The following is a 17,283-nucleotide window of genomic DNA, read 5'->3' on the forward strand; positions in this document are numbered from 1 at the left end:
TTCACATACAAAATATCAAAACCATTTTTAAATTATTTAGGTAATTTGAAATTTGATCTAAATATATTTTTTTTTGTTTTTAATATTCTGATGCGCTTTCAAAAATATCCTTCAATACCTACTGCAGACGGGGCGTGATTACGCTATTCATTTCCGTTTAGGATTAGTAATGCGGTACTATTGTCACTGGAACTTTTTGATTGTTCACGAGTGTATTAAACCAAATACTTAAAGGGTCATCATCACGACCCATCACGTCCCCACTGCTGGGGCACGGGTCTCCTTACAATGAAGGCAGGGATTTAGGCCTAGTCCACCACGCTGGCCTAGTGCGGGTTGGTGGACAAAGGGTCAAAGTATAATGATACTCATCTAATCACACCAGAAGTAACCCATTCCACCACAAAACAAACGGTACACATGGTCGGCTTTCTCTGGCGCCATCTAGACGTTGTCAGCGGTCTCATTAGTCTCATTACTGATCCACAGATATCGATCGACAGTCGCATCTGCACTGAACACTCTATGACCTTTCAATTTGCACATTCCGCGCGATTTGAACTATGACCTTAAAGAATAGGTACCTACAAGTTTATATGTTTGTATTTTCAGTTACAGCTAAGTAACAGAGATCAGTCTTCAAATAAATTATCAAACTGCGTAAAAACTGATTCAACTGTAGCCTGAAAGAAATATTTTTTACTTACCGTAATAATTCTTAAAAATTCATAAGTTACTCAATTTACAATAAGTACCTATAACATAAGAAGTTTAGCTTTAGTCACACGTTTGAAGGTTAAAATCAATTAAGTGGCGATAACACTAACTGCTAACTTATGTACTTTAATAACAATGTGTCATCGTAAAAACTATATTACAAAACCTATCAACATTTTCCAATTTAAAATACAACTGTTGGCATCAACGTCCTTGACTATGCAACAATAAGGCACACAATCATAATCGAAGAAATAGTAATTATTGAAAAAGTCAAGCTTTACCTCTACAATAAGGAAACAATCGATCGACTTAATAGGTCAGCCGTGCTCGACTAATCCTTCGAAGAGCCGTCAAATCGTCTTTACACTACTGATTTAAACCCTACAAATGGGAGGAAACAGTCCATTTTCAGTTGTAGCTCGTGTGGTTTTAGGACCTTTCGGTAATATGTGGCCGGTGTCATATTCAGGTGGGAAAGCATACGCCACCGCGGTCAGTGTAGGCTGTAGGGGGTCAAGTTTCATATATGTAGACCTAAGCAAGGAAGCTACCGTTCTAAATTAAAACTTATGCGGCTCGAATTAAGATTGAGTGGAAAAATTCAAATAGTGTTTAATACGCTACTGTATTTCAAGCAGGAGGTGACTTTACTTTCTCAAACGTTGTGGTTTGTAAAAAGTTTATATTGAACTGTGTCCGGAACTACATAAGAATATAGTGTTGGCTGAGCGAGACATCTATTTATGGTATACTTAATACATTGTCAATCCGAGCTACCGGAAGAGCGATTGACCAAAATATATATCTGTGCACACCATTTTCACCGAATCACTGTAGTTTTTCATATTTTTTCAGCGCAATACTCAGATAATTTTTAAGATGTAAACAAAACAACATTGTACTGTGAGTACAAAATATACAGCGAAAATCGGGGATTACAGTCGTGAGCATATATTATGTAAATAACTAACTTATTAATGTATCTGAATTCGCACAGGGCAATAAAAGGCTGCTATTTTATTGATTTAAAAAAAACAACACTCATGTTATATTATGTTTGTCCCTAAATGTTACATATAAAATAACGGTCTAGTTTTAAACCAATAAGAATGATTTTGAATGAAACCTAATGAATATATTAAACGCAACATCTTTATAACGCCTAGAAAGTGTTGTTTTGCGTCTAAAATGAGTTAATATAGTTGTTTCATGTAGATTAAATGGTTTCTTGGCACGCTTCTTTATAATATTTAATTAAAATTTACTATAATATGCAAACAAAGTATTCATAATGAGGTTATAAGTTACAATGTATGGTATCGTTTACGTCGACGCGTGGTGAGAATGCAAAAGAATGTGAAATAATAAAATAAATAACTTTACACAGAATATCATAATATTTAACTTATGTCTTCTTAGCCGGTAAATCTCGCTATGAAAATGAAAACACTTTGCAAAGTTTCGCTAAGTTTTCGGCTTCTTACGATTCTGATGCATAAGTCTAGCTAGGATTCTGTAAATTTCTGTGGTATGACATTACATTAATAATTGAAGTGGATTTGAGGCAGTAATTCTGACCATCATCAAAATCACATTGATGTTGTAGCAGTTTCTCTGTATAATCTCCCTTCGGAGGTCAGTGCTCATCACATTATCTAGTTCGACCCGATTGAGCACATTACCGCATGACTGAATAGTATCAGACACACTGAACCTTATCAAGAGGGGAGGGTCTATATTATCCGTATTCGGGGCTTTACAGATGACGTATCAGTCGTTGTGGTTCAAAATAAGATATTGGAAAAGAGGTTCTATACATTCATCGTATGTGTGTCTGTTTGTGGTGGTATGGTACTTAGTACCAATTCATTGAAAAACAAACAAATTCCACACCAATTGCCTATTGTTTACCATAATTTATGCAGTATTTTATTAATAGGACAAACCACAAGTTACGTTATAAATAAGGCTTCAGTAGAAATAACCGTTGATCATTAGTTATGTATTGGGATAACCGGTGAAGTAATCTTATTGTATGACATTCTTTAAACAGTCACCATCGTTACATACATTGAACATGTACAACGCATGAAAGGAGTGCACAAACCATTTTTTTTTAATACTTTTCTTTCGACAGACGCTAGAGACCAACACACTTTAGAAATTCATTGCCGCACAGTTTGTTACTATTTAAGTCTAACCATTTATATTTATATTAACAGATATAATGCAAATTGTTTTAACCGTTTTACCTAAAATCTAATACCGTGTTTATAAGGTTTCGCTACTATTACGTACATAAAAAATGAAAAGCCAATATAAACACGATGTTATGTATATGTATAAAAAATGGAGCGACAGTGTTATCATATCACGACTTGTGTGTGGTCGCTAGTGACAACAGATTGCGACAAGCAGATAACATCTGACAGTCTACTGGTCACCCAGGTAACACTATCAGTAAAGCAGACACATAAGTATCTAAATTAATATTATTATGTAATATTTAATAGTGATAAAAAATTACGTCAAATCGTAAGACTGAAATTACCCTTTCAGACACATCATAATAACATCATGAATTACTATCACCCTCAAAAACAAAACGAATATCGGTTCAGCCGTTTGGGACCTACGCTACCACAGACGTCGACATAAAAACTATAACACGCCTCTTTTTCCACCAGGGGGCTAAAAAGCTCCAAAAATCTTAGTTTTTCAAAAGCTATAGTGACCAGCTAGACAGATGCTAGTTGTTAGGAAATAGGATAGCGGAGTAATCGTATTAATTATATTTCATTTATGTAATATTTATTATATCTTTTATCGCCTTATCAAGTTATCCAATATATTATTTTAATTTTTAATGACACCTTAAGCTTCTAGGTAATTGTTAAAAGTATAAATCATCTAATAGGATTACGATATTATGTACCAACTACTGAAAAATGCCTATACTTACCTAATTATAATTTATTATTATGATGATTTTGCTAAAAAAACAGACAGAGTGAGATAACAAACCCGTGTAGCGGCCGCTGAGCTTAAACTTTGACAGCGAAAACTAAGAGAAGTCCCCCCTTATCCGTAAATCCGGAGTGACCCCCTTATTCGCAGGAGCTGTTCAATATAAAGTTGATTGGAAGGAAATTTCTTAATCAAGCCCCGTGTAGTGTGCGAGGCTCAATCTACGTAAATGATAGCAGCCGGGCTTAAACGGCTATAAACACTATACAGGGTGTTGCAAAATGGTATAGATCATATAATATCCGAAAAAAAGGCGGTTCTAGGGGTTATACTAAACAACTTTTGGAAAATCGTGGACCAAAAACTATAATTACTTACACGTTATAGTAATAAGTCAGGACTCAGGACCAATAAAGTTCGCAGGATAAAATTTACTTATCCAGAATTTTAAAATGTTGTTTACTATGACCCCTTGAGTCACCTCACTGATTCTTATTAAACGCTTTATTAACACCCTGTATAAATAAATAGGTAAATATGGTGTAGGTGTACGCTTACTATACAGGGTGGAATTTTATTAGTGAGTTTGTTAATAAGTCCAATTCCTAAAGTTTTTTTGATCGTCAAATACTAAAGAATACAAGGTCGTCTTTGATAGGCCCACTGATAGAAATAAAGTTTACGTGCTCGATAACCTTTAGCAACAATCAAGAGAACATTAAAATAATCGATTAGGTTTTACGAGTTGCGATATCATTACGACACTGACTTCCTAAACACGAGTAAAAAGGTAGGTATGTACAAAATTTGATTATACTATATGATTTGGTAACTCGTTTTGTAATAGGAAGGTATTTTATGTGCCTCAGCAGTTGGTCGATTTTCTTTAAAACGCTTAAAAATGTATTTCTTTAATATTGTAAATAGTTATTCTTTCAGAAAAAACTACAAACGGATTTTACTTTTAATCATTAAGGGCCACTTGCAGAAACATATTAAATCTAGAATTAGTGTCAAATCTCGATTTAAGAAACGTCAGTCCATATAAAATTTGACACTAAATCGAGATTTAACACTAAATCTAGATTTAATATGTTTGTGCAAGTGGGGCTAAATTATTATCCACAGTAACAATTATTTTAGTTAGTTACTAAGCCGTTGTGTAGACTGAAATTGTTTTGTTCGTATCACATTAATTTTTTATTTCAAATTTGTTCATGATACATACAATACACAAACACATGTAATCCCTCACTCACGACTGCAATGCCCGAAGGGTAGTCGGGGTGGCTTGCCGTTTTTGAATGAGTAAAATGCACTGAGTACAAGCTTGTTTCAAGATGAGTAATATAAAAGTTTAGTTCGCTTACCATCAGGAGGCACAATATCTTTGCAGAGACGGCAAGCTGTGGTAACCTGCAAGCAAAGGAAACAATTTTAATTAAACAAATTATTATTAGGTGCCTAACTATACACTAAAGTCGACAATTTCGAACAATTAATTTAATACATAAGATAAAGATAAAAGTCTAAGAACAAAAGTTAAAATTGTTAACAGTGACGAGTTATGTCTTTTATAGCTATATTTTTTGAGAACTTGCATTTTAGCTGGGAACACGGTGTATTCTTATTTATCTAGATCTTACCAAATATTACATTATATATTGTCACAAAAGTAGCGTTACTACCTTTTGAAACCTTGTGAATATCAAAACAATCTATAATTTGAGTAGGTACACATCTTGACAATGGAAAGTATAAACAACGGACTATTTACTTTAGTTTATTTACTACGAAGCTGATGTGTTTTCTTAACCACATTTACATATAATATTTTATTCATAATATATAATTTTAAATATATATGTATATGGCAAGGTAAAATCTTATACGAAAAACTATTAGCGCCATAGTTACTGTAGAAATGTTTCATATTTTATAAATTTTGCACGTAATAATAAAAAAATATTGTTGGCAGTTTTGGGACAGCAGGCTATCAGTGTTGTGATAAAAATAAACTGCAACATAGGTGTACTAATATAAAAAATAAATTGATACGAGTGCACTTGTACTGAAATGAATGTCGCTGAACATGATGTATGAAAATCTTTCTAATACAAGTCGTCAATCGACTTTAGATTGCCTGATACAATTTTCAATGAAGATCTTATGAAGGAAGCTTCAGTGCTATTCAGTACATATGTACCTGATACTACTATCTATTCTGTTCGCTGAAATCTTATTATTCTTAGCTTGTTGAATGATACTACAGCTGGTCTATGGTTCGTGACCGTGGTCAAAGAGTGAGGTAGTCAGATAATTTATCTCAGGGTGTGCCAGACGTGTTATTTATGCTAATCCTATATAATATTATAAATGCGAAAGTAACTGTGTCTGTCTGTCTGTCTGTTACTCTTTCACGCCAAAACTACTGAACGGATTTGAATGTAATTTGGTATACATATAGTCTAGACCCTGAGAGAGAACATAGGCTACTTTTTATCCCGGAATTCCCACGGGAAAACTTTTTAAGGCGAAGCGAAGCTCGCGGGAACAGCTAGTCTTATACGAGTATAAGGTACAGTCGATACGTCACACGGGTATTGTCGGGAAGTCTCGTTTAGCGAATTATTATTATTAAAGAATTTCGTTTTAGTACTAACTGACGTATGTTCTGAATCATCGATCTTTAGGAAATGGATTTGAATTTTGTAGGATTTAAAAGCTGTAAATTATAAGTGACCTCAAGTACGGCAAAGTATTCTTACGAGTATAATTTTATCTAAAATGTGCCAGATCAGATACAAAATAAGTGATAAAAACACAGTGAAATTGTACTAATCATAAATATATTCTTTATCGTTACTTACTTACTTGGCTTGAACTAAATAGATAAATTAATGCCTTCGGAAGATAATATCCCACACTTTCGTCATATTGAGTTTAAATAACACACTCTACGACAAAACTGCATTACTAACCATTTATTATATTATAAATATCCCATGTAAAAATGTTTTCAAGTATCTTTGCATGATAGGACGATTGGAAAATATATAAAATTAGTAAACTAATTAGATAGCATCTATTATGGAAAAGCGGGTAGCGAGCTACACTCAGATTGTTCACTTTTAATGCCAAGTATGAAAAAATGCAGTGTATCTACCGACATAGGCTTGCACCAACGCACTATATAGGTACCTACGCTGGTCCACCGCGGGTCGTTTAGCTTACTGTTCAGTACCTACTAGGAAAGTTTAGGACATACAATGATAGATTTTATTTATTTTGCATTCGATTTGTAGATAGGATCATCAGTTCTCGTTTGTAAATAGTGGTTGCCAAGTTTGCTTAGCATATGCCGTTCCAGATATCTTATTTAACACATATTATATTATAAAGCAGTAAATAAGTATTCGTGTAGTCAGCAATTATAAGGTGACTCAGGGGGTTTTATTACCCCCCATCCCCCATGTATAATATTGTACAATGTATTATAGCAATAAAGCGTTTCTCGCTAAATATTAAAATATTGATATCAATAATATTAATAGTGTAATCCGTATGATTACAGAAAATTTACAACTTGAAAACATAAGTAACATGTGGTTGCTGGAAAACGTGGATGGTAAAGAAAACCCTTTTTCGCACAAAACGTTAATTTTCAAAACTTCGAATAAAATATAAAAAAAAAATCTCCAAATTATATTATACCTGCTCAGGTATATTTAAAAAATTCTTTGCATATAACAGAGAGACATATAAACCAACATAATAATGAACTCTTAAAGTTTAATTGTAATAAATAACACACACTAAGTGATTTGTTATAATACATAATTTACTTAGTTACTTAGATGAGTGGCTGCAATCGAGACTCGGTGTATTATATTATCAATGTAATCTTTATTGGAATCTATATTGATATGTTAATAAATATTCCATTCACAACAAAATTTATAGTCAATTGTGGACAAGCTGTGGTGGTTATCAGTTAAAAACAAAGTGATAAAAGGTATAACGTTAATACGGCGCACGAATTACATGATGTTTTTAAATTAATTATTGTTAATTAAATTAAATTATTAATTGTTAACTTACATAGCCGATCTTTGCCGTCATGTTGTGTTCCGTTGTAGATTATGTAAAACACACATCTAACTGAATTGGTCGGCCGCCTTCCCTTTAGAAAAACTGAACAACTCACTTTTACGTAATAATTTTTCAACACACTGCGCATTCAAAGGAACAAAACACTCAAAACAGTATACTTTTGCACCTTTAATCCTAAACAATCGCTTTTGTTAATTACCAGGCACAAGTAAATTGAAAAGCGTATTTTTACAGGTACTTTCACATCACTTCAGGGAGACAGTTTTCCGACGGTCCAGTCCGTTAGAAAATTCAAAAATAGAGCACTGCGTTTAACCTTTTTGAGGGCGGGAACTGTTTGGGTTAGAACTGGCTGGCAGTTGTTTTTTTAATTTTCATGTCCGCGCGGCATGGCTCGGCTGCGGTGAGACATCCGCGCTGCTCCGCGGTCACTCAAACACTGCGAGATAAAAACCTCGTGTGATTATAAACTTATGAGCTGAACTTTTTTGTTGTGTGCGTCGCGCCGCTGTGTGGGTGGAGGCTTTGTAAAGTTTTCACTCACGTTTTCACGGGCGCTGCTGGACCCTTGAAGACGTTGATGAAATGTTACAAGCTGGGTTTAGAGTTTGTTTTTCCTGGAACTGGCGAGAGTGCGAGTTGGCACCTGCCGGCTGGCGCGGGGCCACAGTGTGGCCGGTGCTTTATCTAAATAGGTTAATGCGCGTACCTCGCTCCTTGAGTTGTATTCCTTAGTATTGTGTGCTTCTATTACTGCTACAACACCTTTATCTTTGAGTTCGTGATTCGCGGGATATTTGCTTATTAGAACATGTGGAATTCTCCACTGATTTATTACTTAATGCGAAATAAATTATAATTTATAATACACCTATGAATGTACTTTTACACACAAATATATTTTTTGTGTCTGCCTCCGTCACGCCTTTATATTTTAACAACTTGTTCAAATATTGACACAACTTTTACTGTTCAGTGTAGCTGGTGTTTGCGGCCAACATAATGAAGGAAATTGTATTAATCACTATTCATGTAGTAAGAAAGTACAAATTATTAAGTCCATTACTCATTTGGGGCACAGTGTCCTTACAACAGGAAAGCCCACTACTAACGAAAGAGTTGCAAATTTATTTAATAACGAATTAACATTGTCATTATCCAGTAACTGATAGAAATCTATTGATTTCATTTAAAGTTAATTTTGAACGGAAAACCACAACCAAAGTCCCCTAAGACTACGACAAGCAAAAATATAGTTAGAGACTTAAAAAGTCCTTGTAACCATGTCATCTGTCAACAAAGTAAGCAGTTCTTTACTACCTGAGACATGTCATTGTCACAATGGCAACCAGTTTCATCTGAACAGACTGTGTTTGTTTACTCCTATTCCACGGTCAGCAAATACTTTTGATATGGCGCGAGCGCAAAGTCCATTCCATAATATGATTCCATAGTGTTTTAGATCTACTTGTAGTTGTGGACTTTTCAGTATCAACTGAATGTAACTACTATGGAGTGGCTCTGCTTGGGAAGGCCAGATACCGTACCACTGTCAACATATTAGCAATTAACAATCCAAGCAGCGTCGTTCGCCTGTCAAACTTCTGACAGATCCATACAAGTTATGGATTTTTAATTGCTAATTTTAGGTGGTGGTAATCTTACAGCATTACGATGATGATAAGATATCTATTCTTATTATGGACTGACTACTGGAGATAGTAGACGATGAGCACCATACAATACCAAACCTACCGGTACATAGGTATAAGTGGAAAATAATACGTACATGCTGTAAGATGAAACCTAATTTAGTTAATGAAAAGAAAATTAAACTAAACCAGCCAAAAAACTGCTTATCGAAGAGCACAAGCGGCGTTGTAAAATAATTCCTAATTTGAATGCGTTCTACGTTGTTAACGATCCCAATTAGGTACATTGTTTGTCGCGATAACAATTCACGGCGCATCAATGAAGTGTCTGTTTACTTTTGATTGAGCAACGTGTGTTTTAAACTCGTCCAAATACACGACTTCCGTCTTCCGGGGTCAGTGACACTGACAAAATTTCCCCCTTCTGGCCCGTGAGGTCGCCGAGGACGAAATGGTGAGAAGCCGAACATTGCCTGATGGATGTTACGTTTATTAATTTTCTAAATATATTTATAAAAAATATAGCGTTTAACTAACATAAAATAACCAATGAGAAAAGGTTCAGACGTTGACAAAATGATGTCTCCTCTATTGAAACTCATTCGTCGAGAAAGGAAAGGGAGTAGTTTGTAACACCTGTTGAAATCTAAAGGTACCTAGTTACCATTAACGTGTACCTTTCATGAACAAACGTATGTATTTCATCATCTCCTTAACATCGCAATAATTCAATTGGTTTCTTTATTATTGACGAAGCTACCTTGACCATCTCAATGACAGATTCTGATGACATTAAATTGGAGCCCTAACGATTTCCTCTTGAGGAAACGAATTCCTTATACGGAAAAACGTTTATCGGTTAAAGAAAATTCTGGCGCCATTTGAGAATAATTATGTTGTTATGTGTTTACGTAATTCTTAAAACGCAGAAGTCGAATTCGAAGGTAAAGTCAATATTTTGTTAAATTGTTATTGATTACTAGTTTCGAATTTCGATACAAAAATTTAGCCTTGTATTGTTTAGTACTTGTAAACACTTTTCGAATGCTGTCGACTCACCTACTTTTCATAGAATCCGCAAGGCTTGCATGAAATTTTGATAGCGCATTTAAATTCTACTTAAACTTAAACTAGATCTATCTGGGACTTACGACGTTGTTGTAAGGCTGTAAATTATATATATAAAAAATTACCTACATTAAATTTTTTAGGCATAAAGTATTTGCATAAAACTAAACATCTGTTCAACGTGTGTCTAGTTTTTATGTTTAGACTGTTGATGTCTTCTTTATCGTCTCCAGCGTCTACAAGTATGTCTGGATGGCGCCAGCATCTGAAATTTATGTTTGGACAAGAACCTTCGCAACACGTCAAGTCACTCTCAAAGGAACCGACAAGTTGTAACGTTTGGTTGAATATGCTATAGTAAGGGACAATTCTTTACTGTAACTTGGTTTTACTCTTATTGTACAATGTACAATTGTACAAGTACACACAAGTGAGGTACGAGCTAAACAATGCACTTTCGTTTTCATATTACGGTCATTTGCTTTTTTCCATTTCATTTCTGATGATTTTGTCATGTTCGATTTCATTGTTTTCTACATATTTTACACGTGTTATTAGTTTGGGTTACCCAACCAAAATACGTCATCAACAGTCATTAAACCTTTATATTATTGTAAAGATATGCGGAAAATCTTTTGTGTCAGACAATATTATAAAATGACGCAACTTTGATTGATATGATCACGCCTTTCCTACACTCAGGTCAAGAGCATAGTCGAGGTGCGATATTGTCCTTTGATATCGTACCATCTTATTACAAGGGAAAAGAGCTGAAAATGTTGACTTAAAACTGCAAACACTAGATGTAAATATATGAAATGTGTACTCATAAAGGTTTTCTGAGTAAAAATGAAGTCTCAAAGTCCTCTTGACGCCATGAGTGGTAAATATGCAACTAGTTTTTGTGTTTTTATATTATGTATTATACAACACTGTTGTGTTTCTTGTGAACATAAAGCATATATACATTATGTATTTATTTTTGGTATCTTATAGTAAAAAAATAATGTTTTCCAAACCGCATTATTGAACTGAATATTATCACCAATCGCAGAGAAGTTAAAGGAAACCCGACTGAGGTGGTTTGGGCATGTTATGAGGCGAGAAGATGACTACGCGGTAAAGAAAGCCATGCACATCCCAAGTCAATCGAGAGAAATAGGACGACCAGCAATATCGAGAAAGGTATGAAAGCCTAAAACCTGACCACATCGACAACCCGGGATAGAATATCCTGGCGCCGAAGTACGAGGAGGCCGAACTGGGAAGAGGGCAGGAGAAAAAAGATCTTATCTTATTATTGGACTGAATATTAGGGTCGAAACTAGCGATCATAATAAACGCCGACGCGAGGTGCGATAATACGAATATCTCATATTATACAAAATATGTTTCAGCCTAATAACATAATATTATTTCAGAATCACGAAAATTGGCTCCTTCTAGAATATGTATTTACTTAGCCGGATGCCATATAAGACACGTCATGTGTATCATCTTTTCAAAAAATAAACTTTTTTCTAAAAACTAAAATATTCATCAAATTCCTAAAACCTTACATCCACCGTAAGTGCTGAAACTAGATAAGTACCTCAACAAATCCGACGTCGGTTTGTTTGAGCAATTACTTGCGGAGGCGCCAGTCGACAAACAGACATCCACTACAATATTATTTATAGACAGGTATAACTTCACGTAAACATTAACGTTTGCCTAAATGATAGATCAAATTTAACCGGTATCTGACATTCATTATCACAGACCATCACGCCCCCACTGCTGCACGGGTCTCCTTCCAATGAAGAAAGGGTGTTTCAGAACTAGTCCACCACACTGGACTAGTGCGGATTGGTGGACCCCAACACAAGCAAGCTTGTGCTGAGAGAGTTGTCTGATAAGTAGGCAATTTACTGTCCGATGTTTTCAAGCTGCCCGAAGGCCTCTGACTAGGCTTAACGACTGCTGCTGAAACAGCAACCGGGACCCACGGCTTAGTGTGCCGTTTGAAGCACGCAAGCGCCCTGAAAATAAACTATGGAAGTCGGTCCCCCATCCAATGGGACCTACCTGATAACCATATTATGAACATTATGCATAATTTTCATTAAAAAAATATTAAAATTGTATTTTTATATCGATATTTTTCATTATCTTTTTTTGATATTTTAGATACAATTCATGACATGCAGAATATTAAAATAAACCTTTTTGGCGTATCAAACAATTATAATATCTTAATGGTGAATCAATGTTTGTTTGTATTGACTAGCTCACGCGGTAGTGATAATGCAATGATAAGATCAGCTAAGGAATGTTGTTAATCGAATTATTATCGATTTATCAGTTGCAACATCGCTACTTTCAATGTTTTCTTTTACAGTTTTATAACCCAGGAATGAGGAAAACTTTTAAGAAACTAGTAAGTCCGTCGTAAAATAAACTACGAACGTATATACACTTAGGCCTTTTAAATCAGAAATATTTCGCTTTTGTTTCCAGATGTTTGAGGAAGACTGAGGGAAACGTTGTGGCGCTTAAAGTCAAAGTCGTTCCGGAGTTAACGGTATAGTTTTAGAAAAGACAAACATTAATTTATTCAATGCAAAAGAAATACGAACAGAAACTCAAGGGCCATTAAACAAATAAAACCCATTTAGTGTCCACATTCAAATAACTAATTCAATATTTCACTCGATTGCATAATCGACTAATTGTACACTTTTATGAACATCAGCACCACAGATGGGTAAACTAGTCAAGTTATTTTTACATACTGTGACTTTGTGAGCTTCGTATCTTGAATCTTTTATAGGCTGTGCACATTCGACAAGTGCCACTCTAAGTTTGTTTTCTACTAGCTCATTGATGACACTTTTTGATGAGTCTACAGGGTTTGTTCCCCATGGGCTCTTAGAATGTTCATTAATTCAAATGAATATTATGTGAACTAATAATAATTAAACAATTCATAATTATATTAGGTATTCAGTGATCGAGCTAAAAGAATATTTATATTGGTCGCCGGGTTGAATGTAATTCCTTCCTATTACCATCTAATCTCTGATGGCCCTCAAAAATCAAATAACCATGAATTTTGTAACACTTATCCTAATAGTTTTCACGCAGATATCGAAGATAATAAACACTTCCGAAATTATGATAGGTAGATATGAAAATATGTTTAAATTTTTAATTTTTAAATTTTTTGTGTCTTATTTTTAAGAACACATCATATACCTACAGTTAAAGCTAAAATTTCCTGCGCTTTCTACAATAAAAAAAATACTTAGTGAAGGATTTTACGTAATATTGAATTGACCAAACTGCAGGTCTAGTGAGAACAGATCTGATGCGTGCGTGCAGCCCATATGACTACAGCTATTTGGCCCATCGAAGTGTCAATGAACTTGACGTCCCAATTAACTAGGTACTGTCGCGCACAAGGATTTAAGTGCTAAAACTAATAAAACTCACACCGTGATTCACATGTCTGCTTTTACAAATTGTTTCAATAACTCTCACGAATGGCATTAGGTTGTTTTTTAGAATGGACTTTATTGACGGTTTTAGGTATAACTATAATCTTTTGAAATAAAAATTGATACGAATACAGAGTCATTAGTTTCTAGTAACGTATTGTTTTTCAAACTGGCTCCGGCAATTTTTTTTTGACAATCATTTTCGGTTTCAAATTGTATTTATTTTGACACTAATTACTTCGTAAATGTTACATCGTCTTGACTTCGCGATAGGGCTCATGAAATGTGTGAAAATTCATAGATGTGACGGCTGATTGCATTACCTACACCTGTTATGTCGTTGAGGCTCCTTCTTCTTTTATCTAATCGATGATCTACTCGTGTCGCAGTCTAACTGGTTCTTAAATATTGTATAAAAGTGCACTGCAATATGTATTTACCATGTTTCCGCTCTGTTCTATGCAACCCTCGGATTTATAGATAGATAGATAGAATATTCTTTATTTGATAGAGCTTTTAATCACTTTAAAATAAGTTTAAAGGTGCAGTGTGATATACGAATTTCAATATTTTGACGAAAGAGTCGAAACTCATGTTCAAAGTAAATTTTAACCTTTTTGTAAATTTACAATACGATCTTTGAATTTGAGGGTATGTGTTTAAAACTTGCCTTTGATTTGTGAACGGTTACTCATGAAACATTCGCTCAAGAGCTCAGTAATTATGAAACTGCTAATCTAATTAACGAACTGAGATAACGATTTAATTTGTTTACTAGAGAAGGGTCAAGATCACGTTTTTTATTTACTTATCTATGCGAAAAATATAATTGTTGTTAAGTCCATTATTAATTTGACGTTCAAGATACAGAAGTAAAGTGAACCTAAGATTTAAATATCAATATATCATGTATAAACCCGGAAAGTTTTGCTATTACAGAATCCATTTCAAATAATTTTAAATCCCTTGGAATCTGGAAGATAAGATGCAAAGGCGATACAAAGCTCGGATGAAAAACTACTTAAAAGAAACATTGATGCTTTGTTTAATCAAGCTGATTCTTCGGAGATTTAATGCAAATAAATGCACACAATAATTAGAGGATTTTGTGCAGACACTTACTTGAAGTTTGAGAACAAAAGGTGCAAAGTGCAAACCGTTGTTCTTCGTTCAGGCTCTAACCAGTGACGAAGTGGCGCGGTGCATTCCTGTCCGGATTGTGAATGCTCTTTTGAACATAAATATAATATTATAACAATAACGAATACAGTCTCAAACCTAGTGTCAGAAGCTTTCTACCTACACATGATAACCATGCTTAGTTTCGGCAGCAGTCAGATAGCCTAGTCAAAGGCAGCTTGAAAACATCTGACGAGTGACGAGTGTGAGTCGGGTTGACCACTTACCCGACAACTTTCTCACAATAAAATGATAAAAAATAGCCCGTAGCTCATTAATTATGAGACGACTGTGCCAAAAGGTAACATACTATACATACATAGCTTTTCGACCAAGTAAGTTAAACATAGATAATACCTACTCTCTATTTAAACATCTATGTATAGGCAGACTTATGAAGTTTTAAAAGCTCCTTCCTAACCTACCCAAAACAATGTTGATGTGATCGTGTCCACAATCAACACTGTGTAAATTCAAATTAACAAAACTATGCATGAGCCAGCAAAAACCAGACAAGAAGTGACCCGTGTGTTTGCGAAGCACATACCTCGCCGCGAAACTACTCGGCAAATAATAATGTGATTTAATGACTTCAACTCACATAATATCCACAGAGACGAGAACTCGTCAAGTGCAGTTGACCTTACGAGGCTTGGAGCCGCCAGACACGAGAGGGGACAAAAAAGGTCATTGAAAATCTATCCAAAGGATGGTAATTACCTGAGAAAACGGATTTTCCGTTCATTTAGCACCATCCCGGAATAGACTGACCGCAAGCTTAATTTTACATGTTGTCGTTTGTTTGGAACATTGGACTTTGGCGGACCGAAAAGTAGTTGAATCTGAAAGCTACAAATAAAAAGTGGACCATGCAGGCAACGCTTAGATAGCGTTTTACATGAGATAGTATAATTTTCTGAATTTTCGCTCACCAGATTTTTACTACCTGATATAAACAATCATTTTTGGGGAAGGAAGCCATGTCTACAATTATAGGTAAAAGACACTCATGAATTAAGCAGGAGCAGGACATAATACCTCAAGAGTTGCATTTAGCAAGACCCCTTCTGTACGTCAACAACATTAGCACCTTCCACTCTGCGTGCTTGTGCAGTTGAGGTCAATGGCTTGCTTGCTTCTATGATAGCCTGGTACATTGATGCTGTTGTAAACCAGAATTTTTGGTGAACTATGACACAAAATGACAATTTATACAAGATCCTGGAGTTCTAAGAGTATTTTGAATGCATAGGGTTCATAAACATGTTTCCTATTAGAATAAAACTTTTGCTACACTCTGTATCTACAGCAGGGTATTCAATAAAATAATCATTGTTCAAGTACAAAACAAACTTTAAGACATTTCAAACAAAGATGTAGACATTTTGAATTTTATTGCCATCTTTAAAATATGTTTAACGTGCGTTCTAAGCACTTTTGTAAGAATTCTTCCCGGCACAACAAACATTTTCGTTGTAAAATCTCGATTCTTAATTAATGCGAGAGCACGGTCAGACTTCACGAGCACAAATATTTATGTATATTATGTATACATTTGCGTGTAGATATGCTGTTTTTTCAAATTCATACGCAAATATTAGGCACGCTTTGTTTGCATTTTGTTCGGAATACCTTTGCTTACAGGTGTTTAGGTGAAGACGAGAATTCAGACCGGACACTTCTATATCTGGGCCTGTTATTCGACCTACTGAACACTGACGAAGGTATATTTATTTACATGAATGAAAAAAACTATCGATATTAGCGATTTTACACAGTGTTTTATAAGTTGTTGCAATAAACCGCTACGCAAAGTGACCCATAAAACTACGTATGTAAATATATCAAACTCAAATCTATCAATATAAAAATAAAACTGACGTACAATAGGGTTAATTACAAATTATTTGATGTTGGATAATATACAGGATACTTCAGGATTTTTTAAGAGATGTGCCACCATGTTGTAAATCTTCGAATCTTGCTGTCGCCCTTTACGAAAACAGGAAATTCTGAATTTATAGAATTTTCACACACATCTCCACAAAGGCTGGCATACGTAGATGAGCATCAAAAAGCCGGTCTCACTTAGATACAGCGTAAAT

The 17,283-nt window shown here is 34.8% G+C and overlaps 1 protein-coding gene and 1 long non-coding RNA gene across 4 annotated transcripts in view; one reads left to right on the plus strand and one right to left on the minus strand.

Annotated features, from left to right (window-relative positions):
• The window catches only part of LOC105388826, a 77,234-nt gene that overhangs the window by 15,237 nt on the left and 44,714 nt on the right, over window positions 1-17,283 (minus strand). For 2 of the 3 annotated variants that reach the window (XM_048629368.1, XM_048629367.1), the window contains exon 3: window positions 5,058-5,103. In XM_048629368.1, the coding sequence (XP_048485325.1) occupies window positions 5,058-5,103 (46 nt within the window). Of the gene's footprint in view, window positions 1-5,057; window positions 5,104-7,788; window positions 8,040-17,283 lie in introns of those variants that run through there. The other variant, XM_011559832.3, reaches the window with a different exon arrangement.
• Window positions 7,650-8,674, plus strand: LOC125490366. Its single transcript, XR_007267632.1, has 2 exons — window positions 7,650-7,702; window positions 8,035-8,674. It is a non-coding gene; the product is annotated as an uncharacterized LOC125490366 (long non-coding RNA).

The sequence above is a fragment of the Plutella xylostella genome, chromosome 23, assembly GCF_932276165.1.
Source record: "Plutella xylostella chromosome 23, ilPluXylo3.1, whole genome shotgun sequence".
Lineage (NCBI taxonomy): Eukaryota > Metazoa > Arthropoda > Insecta > Lepidoptera > Plutellidae > Plutella > Plutella xylostella.